Source organism: Lissotriton helveticus, chromosome 10, assembly GCF_964261635.1.
Source record: "Lissotriton helveticus chromosome 10, aLisHel1.1, whole genome shotgun sequence".
Taxonomy (NCBI): domain Eukaryota; kingdom Metazoa; phylum Chordata; class Amphibia; order Caudata; family Salamandridae; genus Lissotriton; species Lissotriton helveticus.
Window position 1 is genome coordinate 46542265 of NC_136071.1, and position 21430 is coordinate 46563694.

General features: G+C 45.3%; 1 protein-coding gene across 1 annotated transcript in view; it reads left to right on the forward strand.

Moving 5' to 3' along the window:
• The window catches only part of HDAC6 (histone deacetylase 6), a 256606-nt gene extending 240866 nt beyond the window's left edge, over nt 1-15740 (forward strand). Inside the window, exon 29 of the mRNA XM_078664729.1 lies at nt 11668-15740. Coding sequence (XP_078520855.1) covers nt 11668-11727 — 60 coding nt within the window. The 3' untranslated portion in view covers nt 11728-15740. The remainder of the gene's footprint in view (nt 1-11667) is intronic.
• The last annotated feature ends 5690 nt before the right edge of the window (nt 15741-21430 follow it).

Consider the following 21430-nt stretch of genomic DNA (forward strand, 5'->3'; position numbering starts at 1 on the left):
CCTCATGAGCTGGCACTGAAGAAGCACAATGACATAGCCATCAGTGCTTTTTCTCTGCCACAGAACCCATCTCCATCCTCCATCACCACCAACCTTTCCCACTACCAGGACACGCACGCACACTGTCTCCACAAGAGTTGCCAGAGAGGCCCCCTCTGTCATATTCAGAGCCACCCTGGCGACCCTTATGATCAATCCTCAATTCAAGGCCCCACTGATTATCCCTACGATCACTATCATGTAGATTCCCTTTTCACCTTCTTTAGACCACTATCCAGTTAGGACCTCGCCAGCTTATGACCCTACAGTCTATCAGAGGACATTCAAAGTGCTGCAGCTTTTAATAAAGTGGCTATGTATGTCTCCCAGGAGGAGGACGACTTCTGTATGGAGACTCTCACCAATTCAGAGTACCCCTTCCAATTCCTGCCCATGCTGAAGGACAGGTTAAAATCTGCTTGTGACTTCAAGGAACCAGTTAAAGGGAGAGTAGTGACCCCAAGGGTCCAAAAGAAGTTCAGATGCTCCCCTAGCGACCCAGCTTACATCAAGGGGCAGTTACCTCCTGGCTCTCTGCTAGTCCACTCCGACCTCAAGCGTGCCTCTGCCCAAGCAACTGATGGTCCTCTTCCTCCTCCTCTGGACAAGGAGAGCAAAAACGTAGGCACAGTGGGCAAGAAGGTGGCTTTCAGCGTGGCGACACATTGGCAAATAGCTTGTGTAGGAAAGTGCCCCTTTTTGACAGTCACTCCCAGTTTTTGTCCGGTATCTGATGCAATTTTGACAGAAGTGCACTGGATTTCCGCTATTGTGCTCCTCCAGATCAGCATAATCAACAATATCAGGAGGAAATGGTCTGTATGCCATCTTCGCTACTCGCTGGCTCCCAATTCATGTTGTCAGGCTATAAAAGAAGGTTTCCAGTGACATCTGCTACCACTGAGCAACCCTCGCTACCACCTCCAGCGCCACCTATTCCTCCATCCACTCCGCAACAAGGCACAACATTGTTGACTGTCACTGTGCACCGTTTACCCCAGGCCCCTCTTCAACCAGAGCCTGTAACTTCTGATGATGACCATGAGGAGGGGGAATTACGAGACCCGAATGAAGAATAGGATGATTATCTCATACCCACACCATTGTCTCCTTCAACAATTCCAGTTGACTCCACCTGAGGATATTGATGGGGTCCATAACTTGCTTGAGAGAGCGGCTAAACGCTATGGCTTGCCCATGCCACCCTCACCCAGGATAGGAGATACACCTATGAATAGCAAGAGGGGTGAGCTTCTCAGGGGAGGAGAGTGGGTCGCATGTGACTCTGTGAACAATTCCAATACTGGAGACCTACGGTTACAGGTAAGTAACTTATTTTCTTACTCTAGTATTGGAATTTTCATAGATTCACATGCTTAAATCAAATTACATAGCAGTTAAAAGCAATTTTTTGTATTACTCTTTTGTTTGCATCGGTTTGTTCAGTTGTTAGTGCCCTTATAATCTTGATTAGCCTTTTTCTTTTAGACATAGCATGTTGAAAAACAGAAACCAGTATAGAAAATATCAGTTCACATGCAATAAGAATACAAAGTACAAAAAATAGAATATAGTATTGAGGAACAAATGTGCATAGTTTTTGCGAAAAAAGGAAGGAGAGGAGAAGGGGAAACCCACCATCAATGGAAAAGATTCTGCAGCACCGCTTGGCCTACTCCTGTGTCGTTGTGAACTGTGGAGTTTCAATCAGTAGTGCCTGGTGAAGGTGTGTGAACTCTTCCAGGTAGCTGCCTAGCAGACGTCCTGGATTGGTACCCCAGCAAACTGCGGTTGATGCTGAAACGCTCTGGTAGAATGAGCACGCACTGATGCCTGCAGCAAATTTCTAGCTGCTTGATGGCAATATCGAACGGCACTGGAAATCCAACGTGCAATACACTGTTTGGAAAGAGGATAATCTTTTCTTGGAGCACTATAGGCCACGAAGAGTTGAGTATACTTACCAAAACTTGTAGTTTTCTGAAGATAGAATTTCAAGCATCTTTTTACAAAGGTCTTGCCAATTGGGGAACAATTGAACAGTTACCTTATATTAAGGACAGATCACTGGCACTGGGGACCGGGTTAGCAGAACCCCAGTGCACTTCAGTCGAAATTGCATTAGATATTAGGCAAAAAGTGGGGGTGGCAATGCCAAAAAGACTCACTTTCCTATAGTCTTCTCAACAACAGGGTAGACAATCAGCTACCTGGAGCTGCTAGCTATTCATTTAGCTCTCAAAGCCTTCTTACAAATCATTTGGGTCAAAGCAGTCCTCCTCAACACAAACAACATAACTGCCATGTGCTTCTTAAAGTAGCAGGGTGGCACACGTTCCCATCTGTTGTCTCAGCCCATGGGCTATGGCATTGGGGGTTTCACCACAAAAGTTGCCTAATGGTGGAACATGTCCCGGAAGTGGGCAGCAACTTTTCAAATCTGGTCAGCAGGACGAATCCACTAAAACAAGTGTGGAAACTCCACCCCAGGTACTACAGAGGTATTGTTCGCCACCCCAGAAAACTCAAAATGCCCCACCTTCTCCGTCAGGTACACACACCATCAGTCCATGGGCAATGCACTATGGATGACTTTGTTTCATCTTTAACCGCATCCGTGCGGCTCATTTTCCCGCGGTGCGCTAAAGATTTTAAAACCCTGCGGTTCATGACGAGCTCAGCTCGTCTTCAGCGTACGAGAGGTGTACCTCATGACGAGCTGAGCTCGTCATCAGCGTCGAAGGCGTTAACTAAACTTTTACTCTTTTTAGGTCACACAAACGGCAGTTGTGGCTGGTGAACTATTTGAAATGGCTCAACTGCAATACTGGCAATTGCGCCATTGGGCACTGCACCCCTCAAATGTTCAGGGTGCGACCAGACAGTTAACCACCTTTGGAACATTGGTTAGGGCTTACGATGGCACGAGAGGTCTGATATCCCATACTTACCAGGTTGTACAACACTCTAACCCAGCACGTCTGCACACATACCAATCACAACGGCAAGCTGACACCACTGAGGGTGTCTCCCAGAAGCAGTGAGAGACACTCTGGCGTTACATTCCCAGGGTATACGGCAGCATAACACACCACGATATAGCATATAAAATTATGACACAGTAATATTGCATGCCGACAAGCCTTCATACTATATACCGCACCGCATCTGATGTTTGTTAGCGCTGTACTGCGGCCCTTGGTGATTTCCAACACATATTGTGGTTATGCTTGGTCATATCTATTTATTGTAAGGAAATGCTTGGCGACATTAAAGGCGTGCTGGGCTCCCCCCTACCTCCTCCTTTGTCACAGTTATTCTGGGCATATGCACCATGGAACTCTAAGCAATGGCACATGCAGATTGGCGCTTCACCAGCCCCATGCTGGACTCAGCTCAGCAACTAACTGCTCTACATTGGAAACAACCCCCAAGGGCTTATGGTTCACATGTCTATGACACACCCTAGCCATGGAACTTCTGTCCTGAAGAATCGCAAACTCCCATACCCAATTTGCACACATTTGGCAGCCTATGCTTGGATTACTTCACACGCCTAGAGTACACCTGCTTCAAACCCCCCAAACTAAAAGCACTCCAACTCTCTGATAAAACTATGCCCAGGCAGCTGTGCCGTGCCGCTGGCACATTGGCTGTGCTCTTTGCCCTCCCTGCACACTCCTTCCCCATCAGCCAACACTCTTTTACACTTTCCTACCCCTCCTTGGGTAAATGGGACTCCCCTAATAACAGTCTTCCAAGTATTCAGTTTTTTCGGCTTACTGTATTTCCTTGTATGTGTTTCATTGTTCTATAATAACTACAGGCCCATGCAATGACTTTGGGAATGTTTGGTCATCTTGTAATCATCTTGTTATTCTTGCGGAACGTGTTGAGGCACATTTCTTCAGCACTAAAGAGTGACTGCCCTTCATTGTATTTATGTATTCACCAAGATCGCTGTCATTATGCCTGAACAGTTTAATGTTTTGACAGCATTGTTGTTTTTGTTTCTGAAAACTTCTTTCAATAAAAAGATCTCAAATAAAACAAGCATTTGCAATGCAATAGGTCTCGCATTAGGAAAGTTTGAGCTAGTGGCATTGTAAATGACAAATTTTGTATTTATGTTTTGGTTTTGAAAATAAATACATTAATAGCATTGTCATTTACAATGCCAATAGCTTAAACTTTTGCAAATGTGACAACTATTGCATTTGTAATGCAATATGTGTTGAGAGTGAGTGAGTGAGTCAGTGCGTGAGAATGAGTTGGGGAGTCAGTCAGTGAGTGGGGGAGTCAGTCAGTGAGTGGGAGAGTCAGTTAGTGAGTGAGAGAGAGTGGGTGAGTCGGTCAGTGAGAGTCTGGACAGTGAGTGAGTGAGAGTGGGCGAGTCAGTCAGTGAGAGTCTGTTAGTGACAGTGAGTGAGTGAGTGGGAGAGTCAGTTAGTCAGTGAGTGGGAGAGTTAGTTAGTGAGAGAGTGAGTGTTGGAGAGTGTCAGTGTGAGTAAGCGGGAGCAGAGCACGGCACCCTGGGCCCTAAATGGCTACATGTGAGCTGCCAATCGAGGCACAGTGTGACCGTCTCCTGGCAGAGTCATCAGCTGCAGCTCGTGGCAACACTCATGACAGAGGAGGGCGGCCATTGGACAAGGAAGGTCCTGAAAATAGCAGCGCCCTCTCGACCATACAGAGCAAGGTGAGTTCAGCAGGTCACTATGTTAGGGTGCACATAATATTACTTTTTCGACGCCCTTCAGAAAACATGTTACAATACTCGATGACCAAAAAAAACTCGTCGTGTTGTGCCTTATTGCCCTAATTAACGAAGCAGCTCTATATTAATATGTTCGTTCACAACCTCAAAATGCTTCTAGCAGGTAATTTCTTTAAAACAGTAAATAACACCAGAAAATAGTCATGGGAAAGCAGTTTAGTTGAACTGCTCAGCTGTGCTAAGAAAACATCGCTGCGAACGTTACATAAAGTATGTAATGGCAAATGGTGATGCCTGAGAAGGCAGAAACGCGAGGCCGCGTTCCCACCGAGAGCGCGCGGCGACGAGGGAAGTATGCACTGACGCCTGCAGGGGTGTCCGTGTCCCTCACCCGGAGGGAGGCATGTATGACTTCACCTTTATCGCGCAATCTGCTCTCCGAGGTCTAAGCGCTTGGCAGCTCCGCAATTACCACCAGCATTCCACAAACCTGACACTCGCCTGGCTTTTCAATCTTAAGGGACGGTCAGTTTGACTGCTCGGTCAATCTCCATCCAATATTTCAATCGGCATGGAACGATCTCAAAAATCTTTCTAGCTGCATACGCCCAACACCGCACTCAATTACATTTCCGACTTGTGGTCCGACTTGTGGCCCAAAAATCTCTCTAGGCGCAAATACCTCTGTTGTTGGTATTTTAAAAATCGTGTCCGGTGCATTGACGGCTGGTGACATACAGGGTGGTGGTAGGGGCGCAAATCCCTCCGCGACAGCACACGTCACGCGAGACGCAACCACAGGGTGGACCACTGACTTTAGCATCACCACGGTGCAGTGGAAGCAGCCAGGCCGCCGCTCAATCGCGGATCAGTGGGAGCTCCTCTCACAGCATGGGGCCTGTGTGGGACTGCCAATTCATTCTAACCTGGCTGCCGGAAGGTGGAGATCTTCGCAAGAGGACATGCGAACACCATGTAATACAAATCCCCCCTTTCACTGTTTGAAATCAAACTTAGGAAATGCATGAAATATTATGAATTAAAAGTCATAAATTACATAGAAACGGGTTACATCATCGGAAAAACTTCACAGCACCTACACTAAAAAAGAAAGCATGCGTCACCTGCAGTTACAATTATATTACCTTATTGGGGTGTGCGGGTGTCTGTCACCTCGCCCTATTACTGCGGACAGTTCACATGGTGAACAAGCAAACTCAACGCCGCAGCCCGGCTTCAACAGGAAGCCAGGCAACCTTTGTTGGGATGGGGGCGGGGCCGGACAAATACAGGAAGCAGACGGGAGCCTACCCCGCGCTCCTGTGCCCGCCGGAAGATTTGCGTCTCAGCTAGCGGGGCTCCCGTGCTCGTGGAGAGCCCCGCGGCCCCCGCCTGTTAACCAGAATGACCCGCTGGCTGCCGAGGGACACGCGAGAAGAACCTGGTGAGTGGGGTGTGAGGGGGATGTGTGCGCGCGTGTGTGTATGCGTGTGTATGTATGCGTGTGTATGCGTGTGTGTGTGTTAAAAGAGCCCGATGACTGGGTGGTGGGGGGGGGGGTGTGTACGCGAGTGTCTGTCTGCCTAGCATAGCATGACGTCTTGAGAAAGACAAAACGGAAAGCGAAACAGCGCACACACAGCAAGCAGCCAGCAGCAAAAGCGCGCTCACGAGGACAAATCTGAGACAGAGGAAGCGCGTGGCCAAACGCTGTCTCAGATTCCCAGGAGACTGAAAACAATAGTTGTCGAGCTAGACGCATGCTTCGCATGCGCACTCTAGCTCGACCTAAAAATGAAATGATTTCCAAACTATACTGATATTTGGATATCCAAATGAGCCTAGTGAAGAAAGTTCATAGCAGCTTCAAATAGGGTTTTGTTAATGGCATTTATTTACTATTAAATATCATAATTTAGGTAGAATTTAATCGTGTTACTCAGGGTATGGTCCCTGTCATCAACAGAAGCATCACAACTGATCTCTCTCCATGTCAAATATCACCAGCCCTTATTTTTCTGAGTATTGCATTTCCAATTCTGTATTTGCTTCGATATTTGATGTGCACCATTGTAGTGGGTATTCTGTGTCTACCGTTTTAGTGTCGAAGATAAGCATAACATTTTAAATGCATATGTGATCCCCAAATGAGTACAAATAAGAAGAGTTCTCAATGAACAGCTGTTCGGTAAAGCTCCAGATGTAAATGGCAGCATGTCATCTGCGTACACAGATATTAAAATTCTTGTAGTTCTGCAGGCTGTGCCTTAATCCAGTTGCCTCACTCAGGGTGCTCACGAGTGGCTCTCGGTGGCAAAACGTAAAGGTAACAGGGGACATACCTGTTGTGTTCCTCTATCTGTCCGGTACGGTATGAGAAGGCACCCTCTTATCTGCATAGGCTTATAGAGCTGGGATATAACAGTCCATCATTTGGGTCGTATATAGTTCCAAACTATTCACCATTGTTCTGAGGAAAGGCCCTTCCTTAGAATCAAACGCCTTCTCAGCATCTAAAAAGCAAAAACAAAACTGCTGGCAGTTCAGGATTGATGGTGGAGGACTGAATATGAAGTTGGTTAGGTATGAGATGTGGTCTTCCCTGGACAAAAACTGTCTAATCAGGTAAGAACATGTCTCCCATCAATGACTTCAACTAGAAACAATTATTCTGGTTAATAGCTTGTTGTCAGCATTTATTGAGACAACAACCTAAATGATAGACAAAGATTTTCATCTTCCCCAGGCTTCAACAAGGCTGTGACGAACATAAAAGGGGTGAAGGATGCTGTTCTTCAAAGTCTTTTCATAGACTGAGGACCAAAATTCATGTATGTCCATCTGCCCCTGGTGTCTTCTCTCTGCCTGTTATTGGTGCTGTAAGCGTCTATATGCTTAAAATATCCATGCCATTCCTTTCTCATAAAGGTCGCTGACCCGGCCATCGTTCGTCTTTGGAAGAGGATAAGGCTGAGTAGTAATTGAGAGAGGCTGCCACTATGCCACCACAATTTGTTATTTTTCCGAGCTCTGTCAGTTTGCTGTGACTGTATTAGAGGAGGGAGGGTTACAGTACCGTCTTTTTTTATATAAGATATTCGTCTCTCTGCCATATCTGTTCTAGGAACACGTTTGTCCAGCCCTTCCTTTCAGTTGATCTGCTTGTACATTCAGGATAGCAGTTTTGCTGTATTGTGTTTTGATACTGCATTTCAAGTGGAAACTTCTCCATCTTCCACAACTTCACTTCCTTCCACGGACGTGGTCTCGTGTTGTGCCTCTTTCTCACCTATTATTTTCTGAGGCCTCCTTCAGTAAAATGATCGTGTCCTTGTCATGTTTCGCGTTTGTCCTTTGCAATATTAATTCAGACTAAAGTGCTGACATAATCGATGAGCATGAAGGTACTATTTGGAATGTCTTGCATTAGCTTTGTTGTCTGTGCAGTTGTTCGATTACCTAGGGTCTTCTTTCACAGTTCTGTAGATTGCGAGTGAAACAAAAGAGGAGGCTGATATTACAATTCACCTCAATTAAATATACCCACTCAGCGCCTAACTTTAGGTCTTCTGTCTGAACGTGCCTTGCTTCCTCTTTGGTGTACAGTGTCCAAAGGGCTTATGGTGCCATGCTGCGTTCATCTTCTTGTCGTCTCTAGCTGGTCCCTTCTTTTACGTCAATAATACCTGATTTTGCTTTTAGCAAGTGACACAGACCCATTTGGCTGATTCTCTAAGGCTCTGTCCAGGATCAGCCGCCTGTGCAGTTTATTCATTTCTGAAAAGCTGGAGCACTCCGCTTCAGCTTACTAGGTCACACCCCAGTCTCACCATGTTTTAAAGTTCATTTGTCCTGTAGCTTGCTGCTTATTTCAGCCAGCTAACCAGCAGCCTCTGGTAGCGAAGTTTATCTCCCTCTCTGTCATCTGGTATCATCAAAGTGGCAGTGGATTTGTATTTGCTCCCCACTTGGCTGGTGTCAGTGCCCAAACATAGCAGGTGAGTCAAGCGCTGGAGCATCCATAGGCTTAGTCGACCCCAGGACTCTGAGGCCAGTCATCGCAGAAAGTCATCTCAGCAGCACAGGAGATGTGATAAGATGTGGCTGCACGTCCAGGATCTCCAACTGTGGTTTACCTTATCGCAGGACTATTCTCGACCTGGCTCTGATTTGAAAAAAAGGGTATTCCTAACGCTGAATGATGTGTTTTTTCCTATATGTTATTATGTCATGAGTTTGTCTTACTGCAATCATTTGTCTTACGGCAATCATATGGCTGCTTGGCCATCCCTCCCCTCCAGAGGATGGTTGATGGGTAACCTTGGAAACTGAGCCAGAAACAATGAATACAACATGTGTACCAAGCACAGTACTAAAGTTGGAGGAAGTCCAAGTAAGGAACATCAGCAGCTAAGTGGTAGTTAATGTTTCTTTCCCTAAAAAGATAGAACAATAACACAGATTCTTGATTTAAAATATTTACAAATCAGAATGCAGAAGCTAGAAAGTATAATTCAGGTGGCAAAATTCACGATTGACTGTAATTTCCTGACCATTATCAACACAAGTGTTGCCTTTTTTCATTCAGTCATAAGGTTACAAGCATTATCATTTCTAGTTTTCCCCTTTGGCATAAAGTTTGCCCCTAAGTGCTTTTGCAATTTGCTCATCAGGGGTAGCAGCTACGTTCTGGGAAGAGGCCATCCCTATATCGCTATACCAGGAAAATTGGCTGGTCAAAGGAAATTAACATATGCATTGTGTTATTTTGAGCACACAGAATCACTCCTCCTGCATCTCTTAGGGTTCACAATGTGTGAAGAAATCAAATCTGTGCCTGTCTTGGGCAAGAGATTCCATGGACGCTGTCATAGTTGCATGCAAAAAGCCTACGTACTCAAGAAAGAGAGGCCTCTATACTTCCAAAAGAGATTTTCTCTCAATCAAATGTGTCAGCGTCAGACAAAATTGTTGGAACAACATTGACTCATTTGGTACCTTTGAAGTACCACTTGAGAATACCTGCATGTGATGTGGTCACAGAGTATAGAGAGTTTTGTTGAAACTACGGACATCCAGCCTTACTAGACCAGGGAATACAGACCAACAAATCTGTACTACCGAATGGAACCCAGTGAAGCTTGTTCACCCAAGTTTCAATGGAAACTAATGGCATATGGCAGATACGGTAAGTTGCGGCGCGATACTTGCATGAATGGGAAAGCAGTCATTGATATGTTAACCATAAGTGTATAAGATAGTCTTAGGCGACGTATCAAGATACCCAGACAGATGGTCCATAAATGCATTAGTCTGCGCAAGGCATTCATTTGTATCCATCAGGTGATCAGGAAGAGCTGCAAGACTTCCATCGCAACAGAACTAATAGAACCAACTTGAGTGCCATGTGCAGCGTACTTACAACCGGGCATGTTTGCAGGAAAGCAAACAGTCACAGGAATCATATTCAGATTCATGAATTTAGCTGCATGGTTCCTAACTTCATATAATTTGAGTAATTAATGTTTCATGCTTCCTTGATGATACTGCAAGTGGCCAACTGGCCTGTGGGACGACCATCATTCCCTTAAGTGGCAACAACTACCATGCCAGAGCCACCACAGTGGCCACGGTACAAAACATATGATCTTACCTCCTGTATATAACGTGTAAGTGGGTGTTGTGTCCGACTTAAATGACATTTGACAGAATTACTCATGGACAAAAAGACACAATGGTATGGTGCAAGAAATCAGTAATGAAGGCTTTTCTGTATGATTAAAAAAAGACTCTTCCGATTAGGATTTCGGTTATATCCTGTGGCTTACATTTTGTTTTAGTAAAGCTTATTAGACACCCTTCTAAGCTACTGCACAAGGTATCGCTTAAATATTTAACATTACACGTGGCATTTTTTTAAGCCACAATGTCACTACCGAGTAAACTACACACGCTTACCACGGAAGACTCACTGATAAAACTCCATCAAGATAATGTTTCAAACAACACCAGGACTCTTATCAAGTAATACCTCAATCCTTCAGTGAAATCAAATACATAAAACAGAAAACTGTGGTGCCTTCATGCATTGTATGCTAGGAGAGAACTAACATACTGTTTAAATGACACAAAATAGTTCAGATGTGGGAATTTGAATATTGTCAACCCAGTGTACAAATCGGAACTAGTCAGATGGATGTCATGTTCATGCAGTTATGTTACAGATATACAGTGACAGAACAACAGGTGAAGCCACAGGAACACTCTTTTGGATATTTGTTGAGTCGTAACTTGAAACTCGCCCCATACACTAACTAAACGTTGTTGTAGTGATAAATACCTTAGGATGGATTCACATGTGGTATCAGCAGTCCTTAAGAAAATAATTACAACAATTTCAGTTTTAACCTCGCCTCCAAAATTAGGTTGCTGCTTGGTTATCTGTGTACAGCATGTGAATCTATAACAGAAACAGGCTGCCATAGAAAGCAATTCTATTCTTGTAACAATATTTTACAACTTGAATAGTTATAGTTCAGTTGTAACTGGCTTGGCATTCCTAAGATGGTGAGCACATTATCACCTACTTTCACAAACTGAGACAAGTTTCCAAATGCAGGTTATAAAGATGGCTCTAGTGTATAGACTGCCTGTGGGGTAATAATCAAAGTTATAAGTAAGTTTAAGTATAGAAATTCTTTGGTAGACTCCTACATTCTCATTCTTTGTGATCAATAACCAGACAATGGGTGGCTCATTGCCGGTGAATCTGCAACAATTCAAGATTCAGAACTGTAGATACTGTAACTTTTTTCTTCTCCATCCCCATTAACAAAAATCACCCAGTATTTAGAAAGCTAATCTGGTTTATTCCTTTTGAAACCTCTTAACTCTTTGTTTGTTTCTGCCAGGCCCTTTCGGATGCCAAGAATGTCGCTCACCGGATGAAGTTTGGTGAAGATGTGGCCTGACCATGATGATGGATCCTTGCCCACATTGGGGCTACCGTACCAAGACTGGTAATATCCCACGGACTGAAGAGCAACATGTGACTCATCAGCTCCCAGAATGAGAGCAATATTTTCCACGTTGCACGAGGTATCAGGAAAGACATGGCAGGCACCAGTATACCTGCCTTCGTTCTTCAGGGTTCATCTCACTCTTTAAGTGCAGCTGTTTGGACTGCTTACAGTAATTTTGCAGCTGCTACAAACTGAGGCCTTGAAAACAGTTGGTTTGTAAATTAATTGCCTACAGCATCAGAGAAAAAATACTCATCCAACCTGTGCTTTACCCGGTTCTCAGGCTAAAGGAACACCAGCATGTCAATAAGGTGCATCCGCCTTCTCGTCCAGAGAAGGGAAGCAGATCACAGTTTTTTTTTATGAGTGTTGAAAGTGGCTAATTATAATCCCCCTGTTGTGGGACATGGCCACACTGGTGCACTGTCAATTTTCTCTCATCTTTTCTCCAGCCTTTCAAGTTACTTGGTGCTTTTTACACCCAGAATGCCTGTGTTCTAATTCTGGACAGACTGTCCCTTCTGGTTGTGTTGTGGAGGCAATCCTAATGCAAGACCTGCATATTTTGCTTTATAACATGCCTATGAGCTAATCACAAAGAGCATGGTTGATGCATTTGATAAGGGAGATGGACAATGCACAATGGTTCTCCAATATACCTCCTCTCTCAATGCTGCCCTCACTGTAAAGTGATGTTATTCAGGAGCAAGAGTATGAGTGGTTATCAACTTGGAGGGATGCGGTTGCCTATCCTTTGTCTCAAGCATCTGCCAACTTAGCTTTTTCCCCTACTGCCCTTGATACTCGACCTCTTCACTGCCATAGTTTGCCATATTTAAATGTTGTTTTTAACTGCTGATGTTTTTTAAAACCCTGTTTTTTTTTCAACCTGATACTCAGATGGCTCCTTGCAGATTAAAAGATAAGGTTTTTTTGGCAGAAGCATTGCCCAGAAAATTGTGACATGTGCTTGCAGATTATGTATGTAGCTTGTAAGACATGTCCTATAAATACTCCAAGCCCTTTTGATTAGTTGGAGTATATTGATGCCTCCGCATTGTGACATAGCCCCAGCAGGCTTCCTTTCCTCACTGTGCTCATCATGTACCTTCATGACACTTGATGTCATCAGTGGATCCTCATCAGTTCTCCAATAACAGCAGTTCCGGATCGCTAAACTCACAATCGGGAAAATGGTGAACATTGTTGTCCATTGCATGAACACCAAGGCAAAGATCTGGGCGAATGAGCATCTGTTTTTGAAGATCTGTAGCCTGTGGTCTCAGAGCTGCTCACTGGTTGGAAACATGAGAATATGTCTGGGTTCCTTTCCCTTGGGGCTCTAGGCAAAGTTGAGATGGCTCTTCCAGTGGGAATCTTTGTAAAAAGATCCATTCAATTTGGGATAAGTCCTTCCTTTCCACCTTTAGATGGCAAAAACAAAAATTTCTGTCTTCCTTTCGCTAAGAAAGCCAAGCCCCTGCAGGTGGAAACATCCTTTATATGAGAAAACTAACAGTTTGGCTTCTTTTCTGCTCTGAGGGCCAGATTTAGATCTCAGTGAACCGGTTACTCTGTCACAACGGTGACCGATAACCCGTCCTCCGCAATATAAATCCCATAGGATATAATGGGATTTATGTTTCAACGGACGGGAGTAACCCGTCCACTCGGATCTAAATCCAACCCTGAGTCTCTTTTGACCACTGGCAGGCATGATTTACAGAATTGTCTTTGCTATCTTGCTCTACTGGTAACATGAATATATAAGGCTGTTTTCCTTTAGTTTCTGCTACCTCACCATTCATCTTGCCAGAGAGTCTGAATTACAGAGCCATGAGAAACAGCAGAGCAAATATGAAAACCTATTTTATGGTTATTCCGTTTAGCAGAGCAGTATGGCTCTTGTTTCGTTAGCTAGTGCACGAGTGCTTTTTTGAACTTAAATATGCTGCAGTCCATTTGCAATGGGTTCAGATTGATATTGAGCTCTGACTGTCCATGTCCTGGAAGGAAAATGCAACCAAGCTGCTGAGGGCCGTCGGCCTATTGCTAAATGCTTAGTAGCATTGCCTGCGTGCCTTGGTTCCGGGATGTCTTGGAACCAAAACAATCTTCTCTCTTGGTTTTCCAGTAATTTATCTATTCCGCTGGTTTAAATTGGATGGGACAACCTTTGACATGAAAACACAAATGCTATTACTTATCTAAATCTCTTACTGAAGTGTTATGAAGCCAGGCGGATGGAGTAGCAAGAGTAAAAGACTATTCTCAAGTGTTTTGTGATGAAGTAAGCACTCTATGGTCAAGGGCAAGCGCAGTGGGAGCGCTCGGAATGTATTGGTGTCCTACGAGTGAGAGCTGGAGGAGTCCTTTCCCAGCAATATAGTGTTCTTCTACCGTACGCTTTTGAGTTGAATATCTGATCAAGCCATTGATGTGTTCTGTGTGTTTCACCTTCAGGACTTGTCCTTTGACCGAGCACTTTTCCCTATTGATCAAGCCATGCTTTGTCATCTGTGAGCCTGCTTCCTTCTCGGCCCCAGATACTTGTGAGCCATGTCGCACCCTGCTTAGAAACACACAGGTCAAGGATCAGTTGATTTTGCATAATGTGTTGGTTTGTTTTATCACGTATTTGGAAACAAACCAGACCTGAAAACAATGTCATGGGGTGAATGTTGTAAACATGCGTAAGAAAATCAGCCAGAAAGAAGTGCTCTTAGACTGACTTGAGCTGTGGCTGGCAGAGTATGTCATAACTCATCACTGCAGCATGAGTTGGGTGATGCCACTGGAGCCATGTGGCAGTGCTGAGTGGTTGTGAAGGAGCTAAAACTTCAAGTGTCACCCCTACACCATACACAAAGCCATACTGAAGCCACGCTCGCTCTCAGAGTGATAAAGAGCCTCAGAGAGTTTCCATTCCACATGAATAAAATGTAGGACTTTCCTGGTCAAGGGCTTCATCCTTTCTGAATATAATAGAAGCATTTTTGGAATTAGCATTGGTGAGCACATTTACAAAAGCAATACCAGAAATATACTTTTCCATGGTAGACTCTGGACTCTGTTACGCAAACAGTTAATCCTGTTTAATGTTGTACACGTAAAAAAAGATTGTACGAGAAACAGTTATGCTTGAAAGAAGGAGCTAAATGTATATATATGGCTGCATTCATGTTCTGTCCATATTTTAATATTGTGTATCTATATATAAATATATCTGTATTGAGTTATTTTATTTTTATCTGTGCACTTCATTTAACAAAGTTGCATGGAGTGGTTACTTTCAGCACAAATTCTTTTTTTCCAGCCTTTAGGTTTTTTGTTCACCACTATTGTTTGAATTTTTGTTTCTTTTGTCCTAATTTGTCTTTTCATTTTAGTGTCTGTGCTAACTTTTCAACATCTTAAATCTACCTTCTCTCTTTCTTCTCACATATATTTCCGAACCTAGGCAGTTTGCATGTCTTTCCAAGACATGCACTTGTCACTCCACCATAGTGTAAATAAAAAAAAATCGCTTAGTTCAAGTATTCAACGCCCCTCTATTCCAGGAGAGAGAGGCTCAGATCTGAAGGATTAATACAAAAATGATAGTTCTCTTTAATTCACGTTGTTAATATTTCATTCTGAGTATGATTTATCATCTTTCTCTTGGGTAAAGAATGAAGCCTCCAAGTTAGTCTGGCATGAAAAGAACCATCACAGAGGCTAATCCTGGTCACTTTTTGGTTCCTCCACTTGCCAAGATCTGATTCCATCAGATCTCGGATGTTTTTACTGAGCCGTCCACAAAAGGTGTGATTAAGAGTTGTGTTCACTGTTGTGTTTACAGTATACACATCACTGTTAACAGAAGCAAACCACCATGAGACATGTTGGGTCTAACACTTTGCACTCAGCTGGGGAGACCAGCTTTTTGACAGAAAATAAAGCATTCTCTTGTTTTTAACTGACATTTTGACTCTGTCTTCCATTTGTTGAGCCGCAGCACCAGAGTTTCGGAATTCTGCTTTGATCCGGACTCCATCTCCTGCTTTCCTACTCATGTTTGCATGAACATGGGCACATTGTGATAATATTTTCATGGGGTACTGGTGTAAATATGTGAAAGCCGAGCATATGTTAGTGTGCATTTTCCAATGTAATTTGGATTATCCCCATCAACGTTAATTTTAAGCTGACAATGATCACATGCAAAAAGTAAACATTGTGCTAAATGTCTGGTTAATATATTATGTCAAAGCTGTCCGTGTTCATGCAGATGGTGTTAAGATTACCTAAAACCTCTGAGAATTTAGGGACATGGCAACTACTTTAGTCAAAGGCTGGGTATGTTCTGGAAATCCTTCTGAAATATTTAGCTGCTCAGTAGCAATTTATTTGCCCATTGAAATACAACAAGAAACAGTGAACATTACACATATTAACCAATGTCAGTAATCATTATGAAACACAGAAAATGCGCTCACTGCACCTATACCATGTTGCACTACCACTAAGAAACTGTTTACAAATTCAGTCATGTTTACAAGTATGATTCCAAGCTTCATTCACTCTTTGCAAACATTTACATGTTTTGCACATTTGTTTTCTATGTTTTACTAAACCATATTTCTGATGAATACATATGTCCACAGATTCCTCACCTTTTAAATATTAACCCTAGGTGTAGGACTACGCTACGCTCGCTGAGCGTGCGTAGTCTGCACTACTAAGCGCTACGCGAATTGCACGTAGCACAGCACAAAAACGCGTTTCGTAGCGGATATTTTTTGCTTGCTCGTGGTCCTCACTGCCCAGTTGATGACCACGAGCGAGCAAAATCAACATCTCGGCGAGACTTTTTCCTCATACATCAAGTTGCCGATCGCGAGCGTGGAAAATAAACCTCCTGGCGAGATGCCTCAACGCGGGGAGGTCAGGTTTCTCATTGCAAGTGGTTGCGTATGCTTGCGCCCGCTCGCAATGAGAAACTACCAGCCCACGTTGAGAAAGCTTCCGCTAGAGTACAAATCTACTCGAGCGGCAGAAAACGACCGCTTGCACTGTGCAAGATGCCGTTTGCAATGATTGCACAGTGCGGACAAGCATCCGGCACTATGCAATCGGTGCAAACAGCATTTTCCCTCCCCCACTACGCAGTTCGCGTAGCTTGCGTAGTGCGAAGTGCACTTTGCGTAGCTACGCGTAGCGCAACTACGCAAACTACGCCCAGGGTTAGTAAATATTCCAAACGTAGAACTGGATCTGGAAACTTTCCAGCAGTATCTCGTGATGCAGTAGATGCCGTTGTGTGGCTTTGTGCCATCATTCAACCCTAGAACTGATGCGAGGAGCACGTGTGAGCGACACCCATATGCAATGATGCCAGTTCTTTTATGCCTGAAAGAGACTTCTAAGTGCAGGTTCCTCTACTTTCGAATATTTCTAGGTGTCGGACTGGATCCAGGGACTTTTGCATAACAATATGCTCTTGTGCTCACAGATGGTGTTGTGCAACGTCATAGTGCCTCAAGCCAATTTGAATCATGCAGTGGTGACGTCGGAACCTGTACAAATAAGTCACCTTCTCGTGCTGGCATCAGTTCCTTTCTTTCTGTGCCAAGTGATACAAATCTGGGGCTTCAACTGTTCGGGGATTTTTTTGTGCTAACTTTAAACAAGAAATAGCTTTTTGTGTGCAGCATGTCGCCCAAACCTTCAGTTTGTAAACCATGTATGACTCGTAATCAACAGATATTGGTTACGGATCCACACGATGTCTGTTTATAGTGTCTTGGTACGGGCGACAACTCAAACTCATGTTCGCTGTGTGCCAAAATGAAAAAAAAACAATACGAGGTAGAGAGGCAAAACCTGTGTTGGGGAGTTGAAGTCAAAGACTCAGTCTTTATTGATATTGGAGGTAAGTCGTTTCAGTCAAGGAGACAATCTTGTTCTCCATCTAGTTCTGGAGACTAGACTTCTTCAAAATCAAGTCCAAGAAGAGCCATTAAAAACAAAAAGAATTAAAGCATGGTGCCTCTACAGACTTTCCTGGATTCATCCTCAATACCAGCTGTGCCTCTTAGATTTGAGCAGTGGCAGACTCTCTCCCTAGCTCACCCAGAACTGACAGTTGCGATGGATGCGTCGTTACTGTGTTTGAGAGGTGGGAGACGTGGAGATCAGAAGACTCGTCTCTAGTGACCGTCCTGATCCTTTCAGAAGCGGTCGCTCCTCACACTGCTCCCTGCTCTGCCTGACCGCCTGGTATCGTAGCGCTATACCGCCAGACTGCAATCCGTTACCTTGCCTTGCTCCCACAAGTGCTTTTGCCAAATTGATTATTTCAATTTATATCGCAGCGCTAGATTGCCTGATTGTTGATTAATTAATTGCCTATCTGAAACATATCGTAGCGCTAGATTGCCAAAGTGCGCTTTTACGATCTTTCCAATTGTGCTGTGCTGCCTGCTGTTTTCATCTGTGCCTGATTGTACCATTGCATCGCGTTATTTCTGTTTGTGCCCCAATCCTGTGTCGCTTTTGGCTTGCAGCCATTTTGTTGTTGTTGTTGTGATTCCTGCCCGGATCTCCACCCCGCACCCGCCTCCCAGCTGCTCCTCCCTCCCACTGATACAGTAAGATCTGCTCTCCCATAGCAGCGCTGTGACCGTCCTGATCCTTTCAGAAGCGGTCGCTCCTCACACTGCTCCCTGCTCTGCCTGACCGCCTGGTACCGTAGCGCTATACTGCCAGACTGCAATCCGCTACCTTGCCTTGCTCCCACAAGTGCTTTTGCCAGATTGATTATTTCAATTTATATCGCAGCGCAAGATTGCCTGATTGTTGATTAATTAATTGCCTATCTGAAACATATCGTAGCGCTAGATTGCCAAAGTGTGCTTTTACGATCTTTCCAATTGTGCTGTGCTGCCTGCTGTTTTCATCTGTGCCTGATTGTACCATTGCATCGCGTTATTTCTGTTTGTGCCCCAATCCTGTGTCGCTTTTGGCTTGCAGCCATTTTGTTGTTGTTGTTGTGATTCCTGCCCGGATCTCCACCCCGCACCCGCCTCCCAGCTGCTCCTCCCTCCCACTGATACAGTAAGATCTGCTCTCCCATAGCAGCGCTGTGACCGTCCTGATCCTTTCAGAAGCGGTCGCTCCTCACAATGCTCCCTGCTCTGCCTGACCGCCTGGTATCGTAGCGCTATACCGCCAGACTGCAATCCGCTACCTTGCCTTGCTCCCACAAGTGCTTTTGCCAAATTGATTATTTCAATTTATATCGCAGCGCTAGATTGCCTGATTGTTGATTAATTAATTGCCTATCTGAAACATATCGTAGCGCTAGATTGCCAAAGTGCGCTTTTACGATCTTTCCAATTGTGCTGTGCTGCCTGCTGTTTTCATCTGTGCCTGATTGTACCATTGCATCGCGTTATTTCTGTTTGTGCCCCAATCCTGTGTCGCTTTTGGCTTGCAGCCATTTTGTTGTTGTTGTTGTGATTCCTGCCCGGATCTCCACCCCGCACCCGCCTCCCAGCTGCTCCTCCCTCCCACTGATACAGTAAGATCTGCTCTCCCATAGCAGCGCTGTGACCGTCCTGATCCTTTCAGAAGCGGTCGCTCCTCACACTGCTCCCTGCTCTGCCTGACCGCCTGGTACCGTAGCGCTATACTGCCAGACTGCAATCCGCTACCTTGCCTTGCTCCCACAAGTGCTTTTGCCAGATTGATTATTTCAATTTATATCGCAGCGCTAGATTGCCTGATTGTTGATTAATTAATTGCCTATCTGAAACATATCGTAGCGCTAGATTGCCAAAGTGTGCTTTTACGATCTTTCCAATTGTGCTGTGCTGCCTGCTGTTTTCATCTGTGCCTGATTGTACCATTGCATCGCGTTATTTCTGTTTGTGCCCCAATCCTGTGTCGCTTTTGGCTTGCAGCCATTTTGTTGTTGTTGTTGTGATTCCTGCCCGGATCTCCACCCCGCACCCGCCTCCCAGCTGCTCCTCCCTCCCACTGATACAGTAAGATCTGCTCTCCCATAGCAGCGCTGTGACCGTCCTGATCCTTTCAGAAGCGGTCGCTCCTCACAATGCTCCCTGCTCTGCCTGAACGCCTGGTATCGTAGCGCTATACCGCCAGACTGCAATCCGCTACCTTGCCTTGCTCCCACAAGTGCTTTTGCCAAATTGATTATTTCAATTTATATCGCAGCGCTAGATTGCCTGATTGTTGATTAATTAATTGCCTATCTGAAACATATCGTAGCGCTAGATTGCCAAAGTGCGCTTTTACGATCTTTCCAATTGTGCTGTGCTGCCTGCTGTTTTCATCTGTGCCTGATTGTACCATTGCATCGCGTTATTTCTGTTTGTGCCCCAATCCTGTGTCGCTTTTGGCTTGCAGCCATTTTGTTGTTGTTGTTGTGATTCCTGCCCAGATCTCCACCCCGCACCCGCCTCCCAGCTGCTCCTCCCTGGCCCTCCCCATCCACATATGACAGATGCTTCTGCACGCAGCGTTCACGCGCAGCGGTCGCGCCCCATGCGCGCCGAAGGTGCGCCAAAGGTAAGCCCGTCTACGCCCGTCCGCGCCTGGACCGCGCCCAGCGCCAGACCCCCTGTCCCCCGCAAAATCCACTCCACCCGCTTATCTTACGACGCCGCCACCCTCTCTGCACTCAACCCCGGCCGTCTCCCAGACTGCTACCAAGCCACCCCAGGACACACCCACGGACCCTTCGCCTGCCACTCCTGCAAGTTCGACTGCATCTGGACCAACACCAAACCCACAAACTCCAAACAGAGCCCCAGCACTAACCACCTGAAATGCATCCTGCTCAACACCCGCTCGGTCCACAGACATGCCATCGAACTCTGGAACCTACTCGACACCACATCGCCGGACGTCGCCTTCCTTATAGAAACCTGGATGAACGCGTCATCAGCGCCCGACATCGCCATAGCCATCCCGGAAGGCTACAAGATCATCCGAAAGGACCGAACCAACCAAACAGGAGGAGGCATCGCCATCGTCCATAAAAACACCATCCGCATCACGACCAATACCGACGATATCCTCGCTACCGCCGAACACCTTCACTTCCAGATTCACACCGACCCCAAGACCACACTCAGAGGCACCCTCATCTACAGACCACCAGGACCTCGTACACAATTCAGCGAAGATATCTCTGACTTCATCAGCCCACATGCCCTCCCCTCCGAAAACTACATCCTTCTGGGAGACCTCAACTTCCACCTGGAAAAGAAAAACGACTGCAATACCACCACCCTTCTGGACAACCTGGCCAATCTCGGACTCAAACAACTTGTTGACACCCCCACCCACCTTGCCGGACACACGCTCGACCCCATCTTCACCTCCAGCAAGCACATCTCCTTCCATCACACCACAGCTCTCCATTGGATGGACCACAGCTGCGTCCACTTCAACTACAAAAAGACCACGACCCACAACCAGCCGCAACCAATTCCCCGAAGAAACTGGAACAAAATCACCGCCGACCAACTCCTCACATCGCTTCACCAAAACCCTCCTGACAAATCATCAGACCCAAACCAAGCAGCCACCAACATCACACAATGGATCACCAACAGCGCCAACGAACTTGCACCTTTAAAAA